This window comes from Equus quagga, chromosome 4, assembly GCF_021613505.1.
Source record: "Equus quagga isolate Etosha38 chromosome 4, UCLA_HA_Equagga_1.0, whole genome shotgun sequence".
In the NCBI taxonomy this organism is placed as follows: domain Eukaryota; kingdom Metazoa; phylum Chordata; class Mammalia; order Perissodactyla; family Equidae; genus Equus; species Equus quagga.
The window spans coordinates 22,117,576-22,137,382 of record NC_060270.1 but is presented as its reverse complement, the minus strand read 5'-3'; the positions used below and the strand labels follow the sequence as shown (position 1 = coordinate 22,137,382).

Sequence of the window (19,807 nt, the reverse complement as noted above, 5' to 3'; positions counted from 1 at the left end):
GAAAGTTATATTAAAATAAAGATGCAGGATGATAGAATAGAAATAATATTAAACTTAAAGTCAGAAAACATGGCTCACATATTTCTGAATTTGTTGTTAGTGCCGTTGGGTTGATTCTGACTTCTAACGACCCCGTGTACAGCAGACAAGAATCCCGTCCGGCCTTTTTGCACCTTCTGGTGCTATATCAGATAACGCTCCTGCTGCTACTCATAGGGTTTTCATGGCCAGTGTTTTTCTGAGTGGGTGGCCAGTTCCTTCTTCCTGGTCTGTCCTAGTCTGGAAACTCCATTGAAACCTGTCCACCACGGGTGACCCTCCTGGTATTTGAAACGCTGGTGCCATAGCTTTCAGCATCACAGCAACACAAAGCAGCCACAGTATGACAACCAAGACATGGGTGGTGTGGTTCTCTGACTGGGAAACTAACCTGGGCCATAGTGGTGAGAGTGCTGAATCTTAACCACTAGACCACTAGGGCTGGCTTTTGCAATTGTCACCATTTAGTTATATGACTTTGGAAAAAATCCCTTCATCAATTTGCAGCTTAATTTTGTCTGTCAAATAATATTCTTGATACTATCTCTAGTGTTTCAGCTGGCATTTGATTGGATTATATAGTTGTATAAAACTGCAATATAATATAAACCTAAATTTACTTTTGTGTGTGTGTGAGGAAAATTAGTCCTGAGTTAACATCTGTTGCCAATCCTCCTCTTTTTCGTGAGGAAGATTGGCCCTGAGCTAACATGTGTACCCATCTTCCTCTATTTTATATGTGGGATGTCTGCCACAGCATGGCTTGACAAGGAGTGCATATGTCTGTGCCCGGGATGTGAACCTGCAAACCCAGGGTCTCCAAAGCGGAGCGCGCAAACTTAACCGCTATGCCACTAGGCCGGGCCCCTAAATGTAGTTTTTGTGTCATGAAACATTACTTGTCTTCTGATTTTTCTCTAGCCATTTAATAATTAAAGCCATTCTTAACTCACAAGTCATACCAACATAGGTGGCAAGCTAGATTTGGCCTGTGGGCTGTAGTTTTCTGACTACAATATGCCATGCTAAACTACTTAGCAAAGGAAACCTAAGAATTATCATTCTAATAAAAATAATAGCAGCAAGCAGTTGTCTCTATGAAAAGACATTAAAAAATAATTCTATTAAGGGGAAATCAAATTTTAGTAATTTGGGTTTAGCATTAGTAGCACAAACAAAAAGATGTTATTTATATCAGAATATGGCAAACATATATGTAATAACGATGCTTCAGAAGAGGTTGAAAATAGAGCATATTTTGTACATTGATAATTCAGATGAACTGAGGGAGTGGTCCTATTTAAATAAGCTTTTATTTAACTTTTTAAATAGGAATTAATTTTCTATGATGTAAGGATTTGTTTCATAATTTATCTTTTTGATTGTATTTTGTTTTTAAATAATAGGGTATTTCAACACATCTATATAATATCAATTACTTAAAAAACAGATTACAAAAATGCTTTCAAAAAGAGGGAAAACAGTCGCTGCCTATTGGTCAATAAGCCCAGATGCATACAGCAGGACAATGACCACAATGTCAGATGTCCTGCAACTCCCCAACATTCTCTCCGATGGAAAATTCACCTCCTATATTCTAGTACCTACTTGCTCTGGCTATCAAATCTACTCCAATTTTTGGATCCCCCCTCCACTTTAACATGTACCTTTTTGGCTTTCTGTAGACTTCTTCCCACCTGAAAACTGGGAGTCCCCTCACAAACCCCATACTAATTGTGTGGGATTAACTAGGGAACTTCTTTAATAACAATGTTAATAACAGGCCCCTGTTATTTATGCACAGAATAATCCTCATCCTTGCTTGTCCAACTTGTAAACTCCTACTCATCCTTCAAAACAACTCAAAAATTACCTCCTTTCTGAAGGCAGCCTCAAGCTTAAGGCTTCATCTGATGCCATTATCTTAACTTTCATAACACCTTGTGCAAATCTCCTTTATAACACTTACATTTTATTTTGCTGGATTTTTTTACTCTACTACCCACCAACATCCTGAAACTTTGAGTTTTCCAAAGGTAGGGATTGTATTCCCAATACCTAATAAAGAATTGGCATAGAGTAGGTGTATGATACGTGTTTGCTGAATGAATGTTGGAAAAACAGTAGTCAGAAGGTAGGAGTGAACCCTCTTTGAAGAGGGCTAAGCAGACTGAGAAAGTATGTTCAAGCGTTAGAGGAAAATGGTACATATTAACATTTGAGGAATTTGGGTTGGAAGATGAATAAGGCAAGAGGGAATAAGGCAAGTAGTCCTGAAAATGTATAGAATGAAAACAATACATATTAATCTTTGTAATGTGTCCCTGGAAATGCAGCTCTCTGAATTTCTTCATTTTTACTGTTATCTAAGCTAAAGCATACACACCACTGTCGTTTCATATTGTTAGCCAAAGGGCAGAAAATGAGAAGCAGAAACTTCTCACTACTCACTGGCTTAGCACACTGCACAGAGAAGAGAGATGGAGAATCTTGGCTCAAAGGATTCTTAGATGTGATCTAGTTCAGTATCCTAGTCAATGCATGCAAGTATTTCTCCTACAACATTCTCAACGTCCTACTTGTTTGAATAGTTCCACAACAGAAACTTTCAAAGGTATAACAAAATGGCGATTTTGGGTAGCTATAATTTCTACAAAACTTCGTTATATTTGAGCTCAAACTACTTTCATTTACCATTTACTAATTTGTCCTAGTTCTACCCTCCGGAGTAATAAAGAGTAACTGATTCTTACTCTCTCACATGCCAGATTTTAAAGCATCTGAAGATACTTAGGGGCCACCTCCAGATACTCTTAGTAGATCAGGAGGAATTTGTATTTTCAAAAGTGTTGCAGGTAATACTGATGCCAAGAGGTTGGTAGGTCACATTTTAGGAAATAATGTTTTATGGTTTTATGAATATTAATCAACCTATGGGACTTTCACTCAGGACCCTTCCACAAAAAGTACTTCCTGATATGCATCTCTGATTTTCCATACAAAAGATGCCATATTGTCCTTAAGTTGTTAAATTAGATATAGACATCCCTTTGCTGAGCCTTTTAAGGTCATTATGATATTTTTTAAGTTAACAGGTAACTTTTTGGTTCCTTCTTTTTGAGTAGTTATACAAATATTTCATCATATTTTTGATCTTCCATCTGCTAGTGAGGAATAAAAGGTGGTAGTTACAAGGATGGTAATGCCCCTATTTGAAGAGGCTCGATGCCTTTTTCTTCCCTCTGTAAAGCTCCACAAAGACTTTTGCTTTTCTCCAAAGCGGGTTTTCTGGTATTTGAACTGAAGTCCAGGGATCAAAAACACAAGTGAGCTAGATTCAGCTGAGTGACCCTGAGCTAGTTACTTAATCTCAGGATGATTGTTTCCCTTTCTCTGCAAAATGAGGATAATAATAATCTCTACTTAATAGGGATCTTGTCAGCATTAAGGGAATATGTGTAAAGCACTTAGCATGGTATGGTATACAACAAGTTTTCAATATTAGCTATTATTTTCATTAATAAACTTAGTTGGCAAGAAAAGATTGTCATTCTTCAAAAATGACTTATCTGGGCAACATGTCCTACTTAAAATCTAGTGCCTAGCACACTCAATAAAGCCTCCAATTGTATATAGTACTATTATTTCTTTGCCCTGCACAATAGTACTTCCTAAGAGTTCACTGTCTCTTCAAGAGTGACATCACACACTTGATTCACAATGAGCTTATCTCCCATAAAAATCTCTTCAAATCATGCTGTGCATCCTCACATAGAATAGCATCTTTAATCCTTCACACTTTGAAGAACTGCCTGCCTTGGCTCACAGACAGTAACACAGCAAATAGTACCATAGGTAATACTGCTGCAGGGCGTGGAATATTGCTGCACCAAGCATTAGACTTACAACAGTTTGATTTCTTATAATCCTAGTCCTATTATATTCTGGGCAAACTGTCAGAAAATTCTTCTTGTTACTTTAACATGTCATGGCATACATTTTTGAAAATAAAAACAAAAGAAAGAAATTCATAACTGTAAACTAAAAAGGTGAATTTTATTCTACATAAATGATATCAGTAAATCTTAGTTAAAAAAAAAGAAAATTCAAAAGAAAGCATCCCCACAGATAGGGTTAATCACTTACCTAGAAATTGTTAGTAGGATGGCATAAGAGATCAAAATGATGCAAATGAATGAAAAGATTGGCTGAATGCAAAATACACATTAATATTTATCTATAAATTCAGGCCTAAGGATCAGGTGATCGCCAAGCCCTACAGTAGCACCAGATTATAAACCTTTGCAAGACTATTCATCTTTACTCATAGATTTTCTGCCTCCCAAATTCAGGTTCAGTTACAGTAATGAGGCAGGGTAGTCTGGTGGCTTACCATAGTTTATGCCAGAATGAAGTCATCTGCTCAGCCCTAAATATGAACAGAACTTCAGGCATTACAACAGAATTTTGCCTAGAGGGTTTCACATCTCTTGATTGTATTAATTCCTTCAACCACCTGTATATCCATATGCCTTTTTCCTAACTCCTATTTCAATTCAAAGTCAATGGATAATACAGCTTGGCTCATCAGAGGACTGTTGTATTGGCTTCAAATAAGTCTCAGTTAGATCCCTGGTTCCACATTTGAATCAAAATTTTAGGAACAGAGTGAACCCTGAGTCAGTCTGAATATGGCTACTACTTTAATGGGAAATAACATAAACAGCTAGGTTAGAAGTTTCCAATTCAAAGCTTCTGATTAGTTGTTTCTTGATTAGAAACTGGATTGACTTTTGATTTCCAATGAAGGATTTCTACTTTGTTATGGCTAAGCTAAAACTAATATTTGGAAATTTAGAATGGTCAAGGAAACCAAGGTCAGTCTATTTAGGCCACGGATGTTCATTATTGCTTTTATGGTAGCCAGTACAATATACTATTGAGAATCTATATTCTGGACATTAGCCCAAAGTTAAGGTTAAGAAACTTGGCTAAAGTTATAACGGTAGAAATTCACAGGTTAACATCACATTTCTCCGACTCCAAAGCTATGTCTTTTCCACTAAGCAACACAATCTTCCTGATATAGAAGATACCACTTGTGTGACCTGGATATCTTCTATAAAATAAATAAATCTAACACTAAATTAAAATAAGTTTAGATTAAAATGTTTGTAAAGTTTATTTATCTATCTATTGATTAATTAACCAATTGGTGGGAATACAATAATGAATTTCATTTGTCTCTATCTTCCCTAAGCCAGAAACTAAGATAGGACACAAACATCTGGTATGTATATAGGCACAGTTAAAAAAAAAACACATACACAAACATTTTGGGGTTACCATGCCATGGTGGAGCCCTGAAAGTCCTATATGCCTCTAATTTTATTGCCATTTTTTTTCTAGACATGGCTATGGCAAAGAGGTATCTTTATCAGAATTTGCCCCAGCATGAAAATGTTTAATGTTGTAACTACTTTTCTTGCTACCTTAAAATATGTATTATATTTCTATCTAGATGATGTTAATGAATTAGTGACTTTTTATTAGTGTCATATGAGTGTTAAATGATTATGAGACTTTATTTCTGTTCTTGTCTATCTTGAATTATAAACTTCCCGAGAGAATTAGGTTCTTCCACACACTTTTTTTTTAAGCACACAATAGGAGGCCAAATAACTGGGGTCAGAGGACCTTGAAGTCTGAAGATTTGGGTTGGTTCAGACTAAGCCATTTACTAGCTGAGTAGCCTTGGGCAGGTTAGAGAATTGTTTTTCTTAGCCATAATTTCTCCATCCATATAAAAGACAGCAATACCAACCTTACAGGGTTGCTGTAGGGTTAAATAAGATAATACACATGAAAAATATCTTGTTTGCTTTAAAGTATTATATCATTGGTGATTAAAATTTTTAGCAAACAAGCCTTAATAAATTCACAATGTGGTGATAATTTGTTGATTTTATGAACTATAAAAACTAAAAGTTATTTTCAAAGCCAGTTTTTCCTGGAACTTAAATGGTAAACTGTATTTCTGATGTTTCATGCACAGTATATCAAGTTCTTTTGAATTTCTTTGTTAAAACATTGTCTCCTCAGAACTCAGCAACTTCTCACTGCTCAGATGTCATATAATTTTACTTGTGACTAGTTTTTGTAATTCTCATATTTCTTTTTCTCATTTTATTAATGAAAACCAGGGAAAAAGCATAGGCTTTACAACCAAATATAACTAAGTTGAAATTCCAGCCCTACTTAAATACTCTGAGCTTCAGTTTTCTCCTCAGAAAAAAGGCCTATCACAGGGGTGTTGTATTATGTAAGAAAAAAAGAAACTACTGTCTGGAAAATTGTGGGTTACAATTATCTTTAGTTTCCTTGGTTATTGACTTTATTTAGGGTCTAAAACATTGGTAATTCATGCTTCTTAAAGTTGTAAATCTGGTGACAACTATTTTGGGATGAATGCCTAATTTAAGGAAGCTGTACAACCTGTGTTTGATTCTGATTTCGTCCCTCTGAACAGCAGCAAATATCAAGGACTCTGCATAAAATTTAGGTTATAGCACCTTCCTTTCTGCTCACTATTTTTGAGAGAGAACATTCCCCCTTTGAGGCAATTTTTTGGTGGAGTTTCCATGATCATCATAGTTATTTCTGATTATAGAAAGTATTTAATTGTGTTATGAAGAATTATGGGGAATTTTTATAAAACCACTCTTAGTTTTCGGCTTGTAAGTTCTCCCTGAATTCTCTGTTGGCCGTTCTATATTTTCTTATAGGCCTGAGGAAATTATTCAGGTTTTGAGTAGAAAAATAACACTATCAAAATCCGATGGAATATTTCAAAATCTTTCACAAAAGCCTTAGGAATTCCTGCTTTATATCTCATGAAGTCAGTGTCTATGGTTTTAACCATTGCTTCAGGGAAATTTCCCTTTATTCACCATGAGGGACCTGTGTTTTCAGCACAAAAATAATAAAACTTTTGAGACAAGTTGTGAAGTCTAGAAAATTATGGAGATGTGAATAACTTGTTTGTTCATAAAAGAGATTTTCACTTTCACCTGGCAAGTGATGTACTTGATTCCTCTGTCTCACAGCTGGTATTTCATTCCTATAAAAGCCTGGTGCTGCCTCAGGAGTTCTGGTAGCAAGTCCTAAAGGAAGGAATAAAAAACTATTGGCATGTAATTTCTTAGACCAAGTAAACCAAGAATTTTTACCTTAGAGGTGAATTTTATGTTAACTATTTGGAAGGGTCTCTATTTCGTGCCTTTATCTGAGTATTTTGGTACTTCCCCAACAGAGGACTGTTTGGAGGGAAGAATCTTTCTTCTTTGGAGGATGCAGTGGGGTTCTAGCACATAGAATCACACAGAAGGAGCATTCAAGCTAGGCCATAAGACCCAGTTCTAACCCAAGTTTGAGAACAACAGAGCCAGTTAGTTCTTTGTGAGTATTTAGTGATGTTAGCCTCTATGATATTTTTATAAAGATATATTTACTAAAGATATCTAAATAAATAAATTTTAATAAAGACAAATATTTCTATCACGCTAGCCTTCACTTGAACTCGATAGCATAATAAGTGTGTTGTATATTGTGGACAGTAAGAATCATGAGGATGGATGGCTGTATAGGTACCAGCAGTACTGGAGACTGATGCTAGCCTAGAAAGAGATGTTCATCTGAGAAAGTGATATTTTTTCTTTTTGGTTAGGAAGATTCATCTTGAGTTAACATCTATTGCCAATCCACCTCTTTTTTTCTTTTTTGTTTGCGGAAGATTAGCTGTGAGCTAACATCTGTGCCAGTCTTCCTCTATTTTGTATGTAGATCATCACCACAGCATGGCTGACAAGTGGTGTGGTCTGCGCCCAGGATTGGAACCCGCCAACCCAGGCCACTGAAGTGGAGTGTGCTGAACTTAACCACTACACCATGGGGTCAGCCCCATGAGCAAGTGATTTTTAAAGGCACACCTTCAAGGAGGACAAATTAGAAAAATACACACTTTGTAGGTAGATATAACCCTGCAGTTGAAGGCTTGGTTAGTTTTCAACTCTTAGTCCAGAGAAAAAGGGGCTCTTTCCTTTAGAGGATTGCAGTTCTGTGCCAGGTAAGTGGAGCTAGGTCTGACTGTTAGCTCCTGCTCACCCCTTTGGGAGGTGTTTATGCAGTACACAAATTGCACAACCTTACCTGGTGAGTGAAAAAGGTTATGCAGCTTCAAGAAAAAACAACTAACAATTTGTAAAGTTATTAGTTTAATGTTGGTTTCTGCAGATAGACTGTCACATTTGGCATGGAGTATGTTTATTTTGTTCACTAGTCTATTCTCAGTGGATAACATAATATCTACCTAACTGTAGATACTGAAAATTATTTGTTGAATAGTTCAGTGAATGAATAGATAATATGAAATGATTGTTTTATCCAGGAAGCTAAGAACATCAGCATTCTAGTTGGCTCATTGGGGTTCTTTCAGCTCACAATTCCTACTCTGGTCTCTCTCGCTATCCTCAAGGAAATATTTAACAGTTTGAAATTTCACTCTATTTTTCCTGTATTTATTGGGCTATTAGAGGGAGTTTCAGATCCATATAGAAAATCAGAGTTATAAAACGCTTACTGGTCTCTGGCTTTCCTAAGTTCTAACCTCTCTTACTCAGAGATATTTGTGTCAATGTTTTAATCTGTTTTTAGCAGACTTTAAAGGGGTGAGAGTCTGAGATCCCAAAATAAATACTGAGAAGGGAAATAACTACTGAAAAAAGAATATCAAAGAAAATTCACAGAGCCATGGTTCCCAAGTGCTCCAGAGACCAGAAGCATCAACTGGGAACTTGCTAGACATGCAGAATCTCAGGCCACATTCTAGACTAACTGAATTAAAATCTCTGGCACTAGCAATCTGTTTCAACAAACTCTTCACATGATTCTGATACATTCTTATGTTCAAGAACCACTGCACTAAGTGAAAAAAAAAGAGAGGGCAAGAATAGTATTGGTTCTTAAATGCTACATATACAAAATAGGGGAGATAAAAACAGATAAAAACGTAATAATTGCCATTATTAATCAGACCTAATGAACTACTTCTGAGTGTATAAATCAAAGTGACTTGTTAGAAGGCATGACTACATTTCTTAAGTTTTCAAAAGTTTTAATGTATTACAAATATTCTAGTTTCTCTTATTTACACATCTTGGTTCTTTCATTCATAAGTTATCTAAACATTTTAATTGTTGTGTTTTCATTCTTTTCCTCCTCTAGAGATAATAAGCTTCATGAGTTTTGTAAACTATCATTAAAGTCTTAAATTTGCTTTTTTTCATAGTTACATTTTAGTTTTATGAGATCGGGCTAAGAAGTCTGCATTTATCCTAACTATACTCTTTCTGATAATCTAGATTGCACGTAGCAATTCCTAAAACAAAAGCAAGAGATTGAAGAATGTGTTTTATGTACATGTATTCTGGAAATAGCATCGGGCAGATTCTCCTTTGTGGGCTTAAAAAGACCCCTTAATACAGCACAGTTACTTATTTTTATTTTTCATGGGAAATGAATGGAATGAGCAAATATTATTTCCAGTATTCTTAAGTAAGATAAAATATGTTGGTACTTTTCCTAGAAAGATAAATTTCACATCTTTTAACAAATATATAATGATGAAAAAGTTGTTATGTTAAAAAAAAAATCTCTCATTCCTTGTTATGATTATCTGTAATTTAAAGTTACTACTATAAAAGAGTGGGATGTGCCCCTCAAACCAGTCTCAAGGCACTGAAGTGATAAATGAATCTTATCACAGTGAGTCATTTCTGTTCCAAGTAACATAATACAAAGGTAGTCCAAACCTTCCTGCTTTGAAGCATGACTGCATGCAAAGTCCTCTGAGTCTGCCTTGCAAAAAACCAAAACAAAAGAGTGTGGTGTTGGTGTTTCCAGATCTGCTCTAACATTAATGAAAGAAGCAACATCATAGGCAGAGAGCTAAAAGCAAGATGTCTACTAAAAACCTCCAGCAATTATCATAATTAATTATGAAATATTGAAAGACTTATCCCTGAGATTGGGAACAAGGAAAAAGATGTCTGCTAACACCACATCTATTCAACATTGTACTGGAGGTCCTAGCTAATTTCTTCCTTTAGAAAGAAGAAATAGAACTGTCATTTTAACAGGGGGCATAATTGGATTAAGAGGCAATCCAAAAGAATTTACAAATTATTGGAATTAAATAAATTTATCAAATTTTCTGGATATAAGGCCAATTTTAAAAAATTAATTGTATTGTGTATTCTAGACACAGACAATAAGAAAAAGAAATTTTAAAACTTACAACATAAAAAAACATTAAATACAAAGGAATAAATCTAATGAAAGATGTACAAGACTCCTACAAAGAAAGCTAAAAATATTATTGAGAGAAAGTAAAGAAGACATACATAAATGAAGAGATATTAAATGGAAAAATCAATATTGTTGAATTTTTTTTTTTTGGAGGAAGATTAGCCCTGAGCTAACTGCTGCCAATCCTCTTCTTTTTGCTGAGGAAGGCTGGACCTGAGCTAACATCTGTGCCCATCTTTCTCTACTTTATATGTGGGATGCCTACCACAGCATGTGGTGTGCCAAGCGGCACCATGTCCACACCTGGGATCTGAACCGGTGAAGCCAGGGCTGCCAAAGTGAAGTGGAATGTGTGCACTTAACTGCTGTGCCACAGGCTGGCCCCAGTTGACTATGTTAACCTGCCTAATTGATATATAGATCCAATGAAACTGCAATCATTATCTAAACACATTTGTTTGTGGGCAAACTGAAAAAATCCTTTCTAAAGTTATATAAAAGACCTAGAATAGCTATAACATTCTTTAAAAAGAACCACAAAAAGAAAATTGGAGAACTCACACTATCGGCAATACTATAAAGGTACAGCAATTAAAACAGTGTGGAATTGGATAAATGATAAGCATGCCAATGAAATAGACCATGAAGTCTAGAAACACACACATACATACATGTTAAAGTACATTAATTTGTGGCAAAAGTACCACTTTAGTGCAGTGTGAGAAATGACAGTTTTCCCATAAATGGTGCTTATCAACTGGATACCTAAAATGGAACGAATGAACCTTGACTCCTTTCTTACATTATACACAGAAATATATTCCAAATGGAACTTGAACTTAAATGTGAAAGGTAAAACAACAAGTCTTCTAGAAGATAATATAGAAAAATAGCTTCAGGACCTTGGGGTGGACAAATACTTTTTTTAAAACAAAACACAAAGCACTAGCAATAAAAGATAATATTGATAAATTGAGTTACATTACCATTAAAAACTTCTGTTTATCAAAAGACCACCTTTAAGAGAGTAGAAGTCAAGCCACAGAATGGGAAAAGATATTTTGCACTATATACATCCAACAAAAGACTTCCATGTATATATGTATTTATCTATCTAGGTACATACACAGAATTCCTATATATCAGAAGAAAAATTGGCAACACAATAACAATGAATAAAAGTCTTGAATATCTTATAAAAGAGGATATCAAAAAGAGTTAAGAAACATAAAAGAAGCTAATAAAAATTATTAGACATCAGGGATATGCAATTCAATTTAATTCCATTAGCATTACATACACACCAGAATGATTAAAATTTTTTTTAAAAATTAAACATTGGCAAGCATGTGGAACAAAGGGAACTTTCATACACTGTTAATGGAAGTAAAATTGGTGCAACCACTTTAGAAAACTCAGTAGTATTTACTGAAGCTGAACATATATATACCCTATTACCCCAAAATTCCACTCCTAGATACATGTACAACAGAAGTGAGCTTTCATTTGCATTAAAAATTGTAAAGATTGGTCAGAATGGCTTTATGTATAATAGCTCCAAACTGAAAATCATCTAAATGTTCAACAATAAACTGCATAAATAAATTGAAGTATATTCATATAATAGAATATTATATAACAGTGAAAAATCACTCAGCAACATAGATGAATATCATATACATAACGTTGAGCAAGATAAGCAAGAAACAAAAGAAGTAAATATTGCATGATTCTATTCACATAAGAATCTAAAACCTACAAACCTAATCTATGGTGATAGAAGTCAGAATAGTAGGTACTTTTGTAGGGGTTAGTGGCTGAGAGGGGCATGAGAGAGGTTTCTGGGGTTTAGAAACATTCTATATCTTTATCTGGGTGTTGTTTACATGGTGTATTCATTTGTAAAAACTAGTCTATCTGAACTCTTAAGATTTATGCACTTTGATATTTATATATTATCCCATAGTTAAAAATGTTTACCTCAAAAGAGGTAAGGCCAAGGTACACAAAAAAATTCCAAATAAAAAAAGCAAGAGTTGTAGTATTAATAGTAAACAAGGTAGAATTCAGGTGAAGAACACATAATATGAAATGAACAATGGTGATTAATGGTAAAGGATGTAGTTTTTGTGAATATATTTCTGAATAATCTACACATGAATATTCTTAAAATAAAAACACAGCAGATACAAGGAAAAATAGACAAAAACATACTAGTATGATTTTTAAATTTGCCTTTTTTCCATCCTTGACAAGTCAAGTAATCAAAATACATTCATGCACCGCATAATGATGTTTCGTTCAAGGATGGACTGCATACTATACGATGGTGGTCCCATAAGATTACTATCATATAGCCTAGGTGTGTAATAGGCTATACCATCTGGGTTTGTGTAAGTACACTCTGTGATGTTTGCACAACGACGCATTTATCAGAACATATCCCTGCCATTAAGTGACACGTGACTGTATAAGTAAGGATATGAAGGATTTAGATAACAGAATTAATAAGGTAACACAAAGCTACTTAATGCTACATATTTACATTAAATAACTCTTGGGTCAAAGAAATATAAACAAATCATCTACTATATAGAAAATACTCAATGCAATCACAATTTATCAAAAGCTGTACATTTAATGCAGAGTTCAAAGGGAAATTCATCCTTATTAACTTGTATCACCATGTAAGAAATAATAAATATAAATAAATTAAGCATCTACCACAAAAAAGTTGAAAATGGAAAAATAAAATAAAAGGAAAGCAGAAGAGGGAACTAATAAAGATAAAAGCAGAAAGCGATAAGTTAGAAAACAAAAAACTCAGTAAAACCTTTGTTTGGGTTTAAATAAATAGCAGAATAGATTGACTATTAGCTAGTCTAATTAAAGAAAGAAAGAATTTCAATCTTTGCATATGTTACATTATACATTGTTAGAAAATTTCCATAATGAAAATATTTTTCTTTATAGGAAAGTAAAAATATACAAAATAAGTAATCATAAGAGGTAATTGACTTGACAAGGGAATTCTACCAAAACTTTAAAAAGTAGATAATCCCAATAGTATTTAAATTCTTGGGCATAAAGAAAGAAGTCTTTAGAAGATCAACATCTGATTACAAAAAACTGCTCTAAGGAAGAGATACTGCACCACAAAGTTAAAAGATAAGTGAGAAAAATATTTGGATCTCATGTCACAAAGGGATAATCCTCTTAATTTATGGAGAGGTAATACAAATTGATATGAAAATGACAAACAACGCTATAAAAAATTGGTAAAGTATAGGAATAGATGAGTTACAGAAAAAATATTTAAACATGAGTTACAGCTTAAACATATTAAAAACTATTCAACATCACTCACAATAGGTGAGATGTAAATTGAAACTATATTGACATATCCTTTTTACTTAATAGACTCACAAAGGAAAAAAAATTTGAGAAGCAATATTTGCATGTATTGTTGGAAGGAGAGAAAATTGTTGCAAACTCTAAGGGGAACAATTTGGGAGTATCTATAAAGATTAGACAGTCATATACGCTTTGATCTAGCAACTCTAATTTTAGGAATTTATCCCATAGATATACCTGTACACATTTGAAATGAGAAATGTACAAGGTTTAGTCACTGCAGTATTGTTTGACATAGCAGAAGATTGGTACCAAACTAAGTGTCCTTGAATTGGTGAAATTATTAAACTATACTACTATTAAATTACTATGTAATTCGATATCATATAACTATAAATAAGAATGAGGAAATACTTCATGTAATGTAATGGAAAGACAAGATACACAGTAAAGCGAAACAAGCAAAGTATAGTGAAATGAATATACTTTGAAATATACTATCTCTATAAAAAAAGAATATATGCATATTTGGTTTGTTTACAAACAAATGGAAGGATAAAAAAGAAACATAATAATGATTATAATTCAAGAGAATAGAAACAATGTATGGCGAAGGATGGTAGGGAGATTTTTTCGTTCTTTTTTTTGATGTTTGAACCATATAAATATATTACTATTCAAATTCAGATTATAGACGAGAATTTAAAGTGAGGTTAGGTTATTTAAATTTGATATAGGATACCTAATTATATTTTATATTAAAGATTCTGACATGGGAAAATATGATCAAAGTAGTATTTTAAGAAGATTAATTTTGCAACATGATATGCAAAATGAATTGTAAGAGGGAGAGAAAGAAAGCAGAGACACCTGTTAGGACATTTTTGGGATACTCTAGATATGGGGTAATAAATACCTAAATTAAAATGGTGCCAATGGGAATGCAAAACAAAGGGTAAATATATGAGACTGTGTTTAAAATAAAAACAGTAAAATAAGGATTAAATAGATATGATTAAAACAAAAATTTACACAGGACACTAGGTTCTACTTAGCCTACATTTCTGAAGACTAAGGATAAACAACTAATAACTCTTAAAAGATGGAGTAAACTGAAGAAATGTCACATTCTAATGAATTTCTAAAAGTCAAAATTTATTGCTTTATAAAGACGTTATTAAATGTTTGCAAATTTGTATGAAGATCAAATAAAAATAAATAAAATAATTAAAATAAAAAGGAATTATAATTTTTTTGATATACTCTGTGAAAACAGATCTACAATTCAGTGTCAAAGACATACCTAACATTTTTGGTGCTTAAGAATTTACACATTACTATATGCGCATTTTAGAAAAATAACATAAATAAAAATTAAAAAAATAAGCAAACCATTCATAATCCCACCACCCAACAATTTCAACTGTTAATATTTTTTTCACATACCTTAAAGACTTATTCCTAGGAATCTTTATACTCACATTTTTAATATATTTTAATGGGCTCACCCTTTATCTTGACGTTCTACTTCCAACATATTACCATTTTTTCTTTCTTTGTCAATGAATATACATGTTTCCAAACTAGGGTCCAGAGAGATGGTATCATGTGCTGCACCTATAGTATATATTTCCCACTAATTCAGCTCTAGCTATAAGAAGACAGAGTTTCTGTATAATATTATCAATTTTTACTTAGAATTATTAATATATCTGAAAAATAACTTTCCTTTAAAATGTCTTTAAAAGTATTGCACTCATACTTCTGATCTCAATTTTTTGGGAGGCCAAAAATATTTTTAAAGACATTTATTTCTATTTGGTTTTGGAATAAAATTTGCTTATGATTAAATTCCTAAAACTGAATTACACCTGATTACTAAAATTACAAATTTTACATTATAAGAATTATGAAAATAAGCAGGAGATTACTGCAGTGAATTACCAGAAGCTTGAAAATACCACTCATGTTTACCTGAAGTGGGAGACTTGCATCGCTCAAGTTCCTGGGGAACTGGACTATCATTCAACTCAGTTAAACCTGAAAATAAAATGACAAAAAAATGAGTTAAATTTTGCCAACACTTCATAGATAATTCTTATTTCTTAATTCCAATAAGTTTAAAAAGGTATTTTTTTTCTCCTGTGAAAGCTACTTTTCTATGCTCATGTTATGACAGTTATTCTTAAAATTTGTTTTAAAAAGTGATATAGGGGGGCTGGCCCCATGGCCGAATGGTTAAGTTCGCGCGCTCCGCTGCAGGCGGCCCAGTGTTTCGTTGGTTCGAATCCTGGGCGCGGACATGGCACTGCTCATCAAACCACGCTGAGGCAGCGTCCCACATGCCACAACTAGAAGGACCCACAATGAAGAATATACAACTATGTACTGGGGGGCTTTGGGGAGAAAAAGGAAAAAATAAAATCTTTAAAAAAAAGTGATATAGGAAAAAGTAAGAAGCAATAACTAATTGATATACAAAGTGTAATTGAACATGGTGGAAAGACATAAAATTTCTTTTATTTTTTATATGAAATAGCTACTTTAATAAATAACCTAGTTCATCTGAAAATAGACTAATAATAATACAAATGAGAAGGTGTTTTTAAAAAGAGCTAATCAAATCTTCCACTTTCAAGAAAAATGGTTATTGGCTTTTAAAGAGATCTTTATGGAGATGCTACAAATTTTAAATATTATACTTGTATATAAAAATGCAGTATTACATAGTACGTACTAAGTGATTTGTTCAATGGTATCAAGTTTCTTCTTATAATCACTACATTTTTCTCTTATTCTAATATTTCTTATTTTCTATTCTGTTCCTTTCCTGACAAAACGAGGATAGACATAATAGATCAATAAACATTTTGTAAGTCTCACTACATCTGCCAGTCTGCATTTCTATGGCATTCATAAAATACCCTTAATTATGATTTTCCTATCCTTCTTTGAGAGTCTCACATACTTTTTCTTTGTCAATAAATATTCAGAGTTTCTACTTTAATGTAAATCTCCCTACCCAGGAAAACTTAAGAGCTGTTGTCAATTACCAAAACCATCTTTCCCACCACCCACTTCTTTATATAATTTGTACCAGTAAACTTGCTGTAGGTTCAAAAAGTCATAGAATTTTAGAAAAGGTTCGTTGTGATATTCTAGCCCAACCCTTATGTTTTATAGACAAGAAACTTAAGTTCAAAGAGTTTTAAAGTATTCATTTAAGGTTACAGAACTAAGTGTCAATGCTTAAGTAGAATTCTTTATATATTTTGGTTGAGTTTTTTGTCAGAAGTAGGTATGGTGAATATTTTCTTCCAGTATGTGACTTATCTTTTATTTTCTTAATGAAAATGGAGTGTCTTTTGATGAGCAAATTAGTTTACTTGACAGACAATTAATTTTTTATTTCATTGTGATCTTTTTTGGATTCCAGTATAAGTAATCATTGCCTACCCATGGTCATGAAGATATTATTCTTAATTTACTTCAAGAAGCACTTTAATTTTTAGCTTTGATTTTTAGGGCTATAATTCATCCTAAGTTAATATTGACTATGGTGCGAGGTAGGGAGTAAAGTCCATTTTTTCCCCCTATATGTTTGCCAAGGTGTTCCACCATTATTTGTTAAAAAAGACTTTCCTGTCTTCATTGATTTTTATCAGTGCCGTAGTCAAAAATAAATTGGCCATATATGTGAGGGTCTATTTCCGGACTATCTATTCTGTGATCATTGGTCTATTTGTCTATCTTTTTTGACTACCACACTATCTAATTAACGTAAGTTTTATAGTACATCTTGAAATCAGGTAGTGAAATCTTTCAACTTTGTTCTTTTCCAAGAGTGTTTTAGTTATTCTAGATTCTTTGCATTTCCATATTAATTTTAGAATCAAATTTCTACAAGAGGATATGCTAGATTCTTATTGTATTGTGATAAATCTATGGATAAATTTGGTAGAATAAACATCTTAAAAACAGTGAGTCTTCCAACTCTTAAACATGGTATTCCTCTCCATTTAAATGATTGTTAGAAAATTTCTGTCTGCACTGTTTTGAAGATTTCAGCATAGAGGTCTTGTACTTGGCATTTTTCAAGTCTTCTATTTCCTTTTTGGTCTTCTGTCTAGTTCTCATATCGTTATCAGAAGTGGAGCATTGGAATTTCCAATAATGATTGTTTAATTGTCTATTTCTCCCTTTTATTCTGTCAGGTATTGCTTCATGTACTTTGTAGCTCTATTGTTAGGTGTATATATAATTGTTTTATCTTCTTGATGGATTGACAATTTTATTATTTTAAATGTCCCTCTTTACTTATAGTAATATTTTTTTCTGCTTTGAAATCTATTTTGTCTATATTAGTATAGCTACTCCAGCCTTCTTTTTTTTTTTTTTTCTTTGAGGAAGATTAGCCCTGAGCTAACTGCTGCCAATCCTCCTCTTTTTTGCTGAGGAAGACTAGCCCTGAGCTAACATCCATGCCCATCTTCCTCTACTTTATATGTGGGACGCCTACCACAGCATGGCATGCCAAGTGGTGCCATGTCTGCATCCAGGATCCGAACCAGCGAACCCCAGGTGGTGAGAAGTGGAACATGCGCACTTAACTGCTGTGCCACCAGCTGGTCCAACTCCAGCTTTCTTACGGTTGCTGTTTGCATGATCATTTTCCATCCTTTTACTTGCAACCTATTTGTATACTTTTTGTCACCTTAAGACAGCATAGAGTTGGATCTTGATTTTTTAAAAAATCTGGTCCAACAATCTCTATCTTTTGATTGGATTGTTTATCCACAATCAATGTTATTATTGATATAGATAGATTGCATCTGTCATTTTACTTTTGGCTTTCTGTGTGTCTCATGTCTTTTTTGTACTTCTAATCCTCCTTCACTGCTTTGTTTGGCATTAAGTAAATATTTTCTAGTGTAACTCTTCAATTTCTTTAATAAATTTTTCACTATATTTTTCCAGTTCTTTGTGGTTGCTCTAAGACTTAACATGTATGTTTTATCAGGATCTACTTCAGATGTATACCGACTTAATTCCAGTGAGATATAGAAATATTACTCTTTTATATCTCTATTTCCTCTTCCTCCTTTATGTGCTATACATCCATATGTGTTACAAACTCAACAATGTATTGTTACAATTATTACTTTATATAATTTTATGCTTTTCATAAAAGATGAGAGAAGAAAGGAAAGCAAACATATATTTATAAAGTTTGTATATTAATATTCTGATTTACCATTTCTGGCTCTCTTCATTTGTTTTGGTAGATCATCTGGTGTCATCTGCTTACTCAAATACAACCCTGTCTCTCACTCACCCTTGTGCTGTTATTGGAAAAAAACATTACATTTTTGCATGTTTAGGCCTAACAATACAATTTTATACATATCGTTTCACAAATTGCTTTTTAAATCAATTAAGAGATTAAGAAATACGTTTTTACACTATTATTTTTAATTACATAATTACCTTAAAAGTATTCTTTTTTCCTTTGTGTAGATTCAAATTACTATCTAGGGTTACTTTCTTTCAGCTTGTAGAACTTCCTTTAGTATTTCTTGTAAGGTGGTTCTGCTGGTAACAAACTCACTCAGTTTTTGTTTATCTGGGAATGTCTTTATTTCACCTACAGTTTTGAAAGTTATTTTTGCTGGATATAAGATTCTTGGTTGACAGTTTTTTCCTTTGAGCACCTTGCATGTGTCATCCTAGTAACCTCCATTGTTGCTGATGAGCCATTAATCCTATTGGACTTCCCTTGTTTGTGACAATTATTATTTTTTTTTTTTTTGGTGAGGAAGATTGTTGCTGAGTTAACATCTGTGCCAATCTTCCTATATTCTGTATGTGGGATTCCTCCACAGGATGTCTTGATGAGCAGTGTGTAGGTCCACACCCAGGATCTGAACTCATGAACCCTGGGCTGCCAAAACAGAGTGTGTGAACTTAACCACTATGCCACTGGGCTGGCACCTGTGGCAAGTCAGTTTTCTCTTAATGCTTTCAAGATTTTCTCAATGTCTTTCAGCAT

General features: G+C 33.4%; 1 protein-coding gene across 1 annotated transcript in view; it reads right to left on the bottom strand.

Moving 5' to 3' along the window:
• Positions 1 to 19,807, bottom strand: part of STXBP5L (syntaxin binding protein 5L) — a 352,935-nt gene that overhangs the window by 57,505 nt on the left and 275,623 nt on the right. Inside the window, exon 20 of the mRNA XM_046659436.1 lies at positions 15,733 to 15,798. Within this exon, the coding sequence (XP_046515392.1) occupies positions 15,733 to 15,798 (66 nt within the window). The remainder of the gene's footprint in view (positions 1 to 15,732; positions 15,799 to 19,807) is intronic.